We start from the raw sequence: 6,000 nt of genomic DNA, 5'->3' as shown, positions 1-6,000 counted from the left end.
CAGTGTGTTCAAATGGCGTTTAAAAATATGTCACTCAATATCAGCATCAATGGTGATCACTGGTCATAAATGTCCCTCACCGATTTGGTATAGTAAATCTACTTTTATTTACGATGGTTAAACATCATTTGGTTGGTTGGTTGATTTGTTGTTTAACACCACACTCAGCAATATTCCAGCTATATGACGGCGGTCTGTGAATAATCGAGTCTGGACCAGCCAATCCAGTGATTAATATCATGAGCATCGATCAACGCAATTGGGATTGATGGCATGCATCAACCAAGTCAGCGAGCCTGACCACCCGATCCCGTCAGTCGCCTTTTACGACAAGCATAGTCGCCTTTTACGGCAAGCATGGGTTGCTGAAGACCTATTCTACCCCGGATCCTCACGGGTCAAACATCATTTGATGTGTTGGGCGCAAATAGACCTTATTTCTGGTCCAAGTTGCCCTTAACTTATACCGACACCATGTCGATAAAAAATGTTTATTAAAATCGCAAGACATCAAATTAATGATATCGCTAATCGACGAACAATAATACGCAATGAATAAAATCGACAATAGATCAAACGTGCATAATGTAATCAATGATTCTAAAAAAAATAATTTTATAAATAAGTTTTATAAACACAACCTTAATATGAAGCAGAACGTTTGAGACTACACGGTGAGGTTATGAGGAAATAGCCAGCTCCTTTCTCGGTGATTTCGTGCTGACCGAAACAGTTGCATGTATAATGATTTAATAATGATGAGTCCTACAGAACGCCACAACGCTCCTTCAGACATGTCACAGCTACACAAACATATTAATGAGGAAGTGAAAACTGCACGTCAAGATTACACGTGTTTACTCCGTTAAGAAGGAAGTATTTCGTGTGAGTTTGCTTTCTTGTCGAGATTAAACCACCCGTTGCCAAACCCCTTGTAAAGGTAAGTAGTTCAAAACTATGTTTTGCCTACACTTTCAGTATTGATAATGTGATAGGTTACTTCTAGGGCATTATTAAGCGTTGGGGAAAGGTACACTGACGCCCAAAAGAAACTTTAACAATTTTAAAACACTCCAGTTTAACAACCGCAAAAGATAGATGCATGAAGTAAAATGTATTGCAAAGATCAAATTTATATATAGTCTCGGGAAACATCAGTTTCTATGGTCCATTCTGACTGAGTGAAGTGGACTACCAGGTCGCCACCATTGATTGTGTACACTGTACGTGTCTTGTCCCTGATGAACAGTGTGGTCACGTGGCTGTTGCCCAGTCTGACGTCCAGCAGGGTGACGCGGCTCGCAGCTCCACTGACTGTACAGGTGCAGGTGCTTGTTTCCCGAGATGACATCTTCAGTCGGTTGCTGCTGATGTAGACCTCCTTGCCAGATGTTGTCATCTTTTCACATAATGTCATGCTTGCCTCTTCATCTGAAAAGTTATCGCATTCATTCTTTGGATACGTATATCTACCGTGTGTCTAAGTTCAATGGCGCGTCATATTAATAGCGTGTATGACTACCCCCTTGCTGCCAGACACGCGACCCGTCAAAATCCGGAGTAGAATAGGTCTTCAGAAACCCATGTTTGCCGTAAGAGGCGACTGTTCTCGTCGTAGGAGGCGACTAACGGGATCGGGTGGTCAGGCTCGCTGATTTGGACAATCACTGGATTGTCTGGTCCAGACTCGATTATTTATAGCTGGAATATTGCCGAGTGCAGCATAAAACAACAAACAATACAAGACACGCAAAAAAACTCTCGGGTGCACAGAAAAAGTCAGTCGTATGATGCCGTCACGTGGGATACGTCGCCATTCTTCTTGGAATGTCTGGGTCAGTTCTTGACGGCTGGCAGGAGGATGTGGTCGCTGTCGAACACGGCGATCCATGACATCCCAGAGGTGTTCTATGGGGAACATGTTTGGGGAGCGTGCAGGCCACAGCAACACGTTCACGTTGTTGGCTCCAAGGAAGTTCTGTACAATTGAGCTTTACGGGGTCTGGTGTTATCATGCTGATAAAGGACACCACACTGCACTGAAATGACAGGACAAGACGACGAAGAATGTCTCCCATGTAACGCAGAGCCGTCAAATTTCCGTTTACGACGACCAGTGGTGTCCTTTACGGACTTTGTGAATTTTATAATACATTTGGTGATTGTATACCACTTGTTGGTTGTTTGTTGGTTTCACACTTAATCCTTTTACGTACATATTTCTGGGTTAAGATATTGTTTCAATGTGGGAATCGACAGATTACAACTGACAGAACCAGTTTTCATCAGAGAAGACGAGCACAGTCCGTGCCCATCTCAATCTCGGACGACGATGTGGACTCGATGCTCATGATATTATTCACCGGATTGTCTGGTCTAGACGCGATTATTTACAGACCGCTGTCATATAGCTGGAATATTGCTGAGTGTGGCGTTAAACAAAAAACAAACAACTCTGTAGATCATGATAATCACGTGCTTATCGTTAGGTTCGGCACATATCAGAACAACAACTCTAAAGAAAATAAACGTTAATTACAGACTTATAAATTAAGATTATTCTATTCAGTGTTTATAAGGAAATCAATTATTATATTTACACTGTTCATGACAGCTGGGTTTCCGGCCTGGGCTTGGCAGCACATATATTCATCCACTGATCGGTCCCAGACATCCACAATGGCGTCCACCTGTCTCGGTAGGTTACTTTCTGCTGATTTATCACATTTATATATATAAGTGATCGAGTGATGGTTTCGCCTCATCGCGGCGATTATATTAAGAAAAAAGTTAAAAATCACACCAAAACATTAATAATTTAAAATATGCTTATATTGAACCACCCCAACCATCAACTGAAGATGAAGTGAAAAACGTCAATATGTATTAAAGGCTGTGAATATAGAGAAGTTATTTACCTATGTATGGACGTTTGTGTAACATAATGTATTTCCTTAGTCGCGGCTCTGTGCTTCTATCGCGATGCTGATGACCAATTTGGGCAACTGTGACTATTGAATGATCCAATATAGTTTGTTTAACGCTGCATTCAGCGATATTCCAGCTATATGACGGCGGTCTGTAAATAATCGTCTCTGGACTTGACAATCCAGTGAAAGATATCATAAGTATCGATCCACGCAATTAAGACAGGATGACATGCATCAACCAACTCCCGTTAGTCGCCTCTTACAAGTATAGTCGCCTTATACGCCATGTATGGGTTACTGAAGACCTATTCTAACCCTGTTCGTCACTGGCAGAATGACTAGTATTACTATAACAACTGGAAAGATGTTTCTTTTCAGATTTCCACTCACCTATTCTCTACGTCATTCTGGTGGTGGGCGTCATCACTGGCTGTGTGGTCACCCTGGCGAGCCTCCTTACCGTGGGGATTGTAAGGTACATACGTTATACCGCTACCTACAGCACCTCGTTATAACGCCACCGCGCATAGCTCTAGATAACATCATATAATACATTTTGATCTTATATAGCCTTCAATTTGAAATCTTTCATACAGGACCGATAATGAGCGTCTCGCAATAACGCCATTGTGGTATGCTCTACTCAGTTCATGGGATATAGACGTTGGTCGTCATATCTGATACTTAAATCTGAAACTGAACGTGAAATACTGCATTTTTGGGATAAAACAAGAAATAGGCGCCTCGGAGTTTTCTGTGTTAGAGTGGGTATTTATGTTAAAATTGCGGCATGGTAACTCAGTGGGCTAGCCCTATAAAACCGGCGTTAGTCCGTACTAGAAGAAGCAACCACTCACACACACACACATGGGGCCTACACACGCAAACACACACACGCACGCACGCACGCACACACAGGGACGCGCATGCACGTGTGTGTATGCACGTTGCTACACGTGTATGTGAACTAGAAAGTCAGTTCAGCATACGCTGATGTCTAGTTTTACTTCCGGTTGTGTCCTTAGGCGTGCCTGAAGGTTATGGTCGTGGGTTCGAATCCGGATTATGTTTTTGGGTTTGTCAGCACCATATCCGCGGTAAACATCTAAGGTCTGCATCACTTTGGGCTTTCGTCCCTCATCAAGGTGACACATGACATAACTGAAACACTGTTGAAAGCGGCGTTAAAGCAAACGTACTCACTCATGCTTATTGATGTCCGACCCGTGAAGATTCGGGGTAGAATAGGTCTTCAGCAACCCAAGAGGCGACTAACGATCGGGCGGTCAGGCTCGCTGACTTGATTGATGCATGTCATAGTATCCAAATTGCGTGGATCGATACTCGATTTTTTTACAGACCGCCGTCATATAGCTGGAATATTGCTGAGTGCGGCGTTAAACAACAAACAAAACAAATTAACTTGTTATGTCTCTTCTTTGCCTTCTCACTGCACGGTTTACTTCTAGGGCCCGCAACAAAGAACGCAGAGTAGAATCACGAAGAGCGTCTCGAAGGATCGGAAGTAAACAATGGCGGGCCGTATTGTCCGATCCGAGATCACAACGAGTCGGTACGGAAACGTCTCAATGTTTACCCGTGGCACTCCGAGGGGAGGCAACTCCCGACCAAGTTCGCTTCACGCCTGGAAACGACTGTGGCGGCCAGATTGAGCTGTGCTCTTTGGGGTATGATACTCTTGACTACTGGCAGCATAACACAGCTTATACAAGTACGCTAGGTGTTGCTGGACATACCTATGACTATGCTTATGGAGGGGGCAGTATAGATGTAACAGCTGCTTCTGACTTTACAAAACCCACCTACTCCCATGCCAACCATATCTTAAGAAATGGACGATTTCCAAAACGAACAGAATCTTACATCGAGTCCACTGGACTACACAGTGATACGGGATCTTCTGAGTACACTTGCTGAGTCATTCGAGGTCATGGACGTTGAAGAGCGTTCTTAGGTCATCTGTGACCTTGACCTTTACGGCGCGAACACCAACTGTCATCATTGTAGTCTTGTGTACTTTGGCCCGAATCTCCAGGACATCCATTGAACAGTGTAAATATTTGTGAACAAATTGAAGCAGAATTATTTTTGCCGGTATATTTTGGAGCAAATTATTGAACTTTCAAACTATCCCAGCTCCCACGTCCCCGATTATGAAATGGTCGGACCCCAAGGTAATGACGGTAGGCAGGACATGCTTTCCCTTGTCGCGAACACCTGGTGCCAACACTGATATTCAGTGATCCATTCATATCATTTTCACCGCTAAATTACCTTTCACGCGCAATGGACATTATAGAAAATCGAGACTGATCATTCTCTGGCGTTGACTTATTTTTGTTTGGATCCGCAGTCATCAGAACATTCCTGTGTCTTAGGGAGCTGGAACGTCGTGCAGAAACGTCGTTGTCGTTTGATCACACATTAAAACAGCAATATGTTCCCTGATGCTTACAGTAGCCAGAAGGTCGATGATTTATCACAATATCATCGCTAGTAGTTAGTAAGTGAGTGATTGAGTGAGTATGGTTTTACGCCGTTTTCAGCAATATTCCAGGAATATCACGGCGGGGGACACCAAAAAATGGCTTCACTCATTGTACCTATGTCGGGAATCGAACCCGGGTCTTCGGCGTGACGAGCGAACGCTTTAACTACTAGGCTACCCGACCGCCCCGCATCGCAAGTATATATTATGTGAACTTATAAAATGGGTGATGAACATGAAGATGATATGACGCTCACATTAAAGTTCGTGTTTCTATTTGTGTAAAACGACTTACTGTTAATTTTCAATAAACAGTATTTAACTTGTCAAATTGATTCATTTTGCTTCAAAATGAAGAGTTTTATGATATAATGGGTTGGTGTCTCTGTAGAATAACGGTACCCGTTGAGGTTACTGGCGGATAACTGTGCGAAGCCAAGAGGTCAGGTAGGTCCTTTAGTTTGGCAGGCATGCTAGCTTAAACACTGGTGGACCATGTCTTGCCCGAGTCAGAACTGAAATGTGAAATCCTTGCGGTACGTCCATATTATTACCAAAACC

At 43.3% G+C, this 6,000-nt stretch overlaps 1 protein-coding gene across 1 annotated transcript; it reads left to right on the top strand.

The window, feature by feature from the left end:
• Window positions 1-878: 878 nt before the first annotated feature.
• Window positions 879-5,684, top strand: LOC139475141 (uncharacterized). Its single transcript, XM_071258399.1, has 4 exons — window positions 879-940; window positions 2,615-2,698; window positions 3,309-3,405; window positions 4,400-5,684. Exons 2-4 carry the CDS (start codon window positions 2,680-2,682, stop codon window positions 4,866-4,868), a joined length of 585 nt encoding a protein of 194 aa, XP_071114500.1. The 5' UTR covers window positions 879-940; window positions 2,615-2,679; the 3' UTR covers window positions 4,869-5,684.
• The last annotated feature ends 316 nt before the right edge of the window (window positions 5,685-6,000 follow it).

The sequence above is a fragment of the Haliotis cracherodii genome, unplaced genomic scaffold (assembly GCF_022045235.1).
Source record: "Haliotis cracherodii isolate W230 unplaced genomic scaffold, xgHalCrac1.p SCAF_3, whole genome shotgun sequence".
NCBI classification, from domain to species: Eukaryota; Metazoa; Mollusca; class Gastropoda; order Lepetellida; family Haliotidae; genus Haliotis; species Haliotis cracherodii.
This window is presented reverse-complemented; position numbering and strand designations above follow the sequence as displayed.

Coding starts and splice junctions, on each gene's coding strand:
- LOC139475141 (XM_071258399.1), top strand. Junction 3,406..4,399: donor CTTACCGTGGGGATTGTAAG/GTACATACGTTA, acceptor GTTTACTTCTAG/GGCCCGCAACAAAGAACGCA.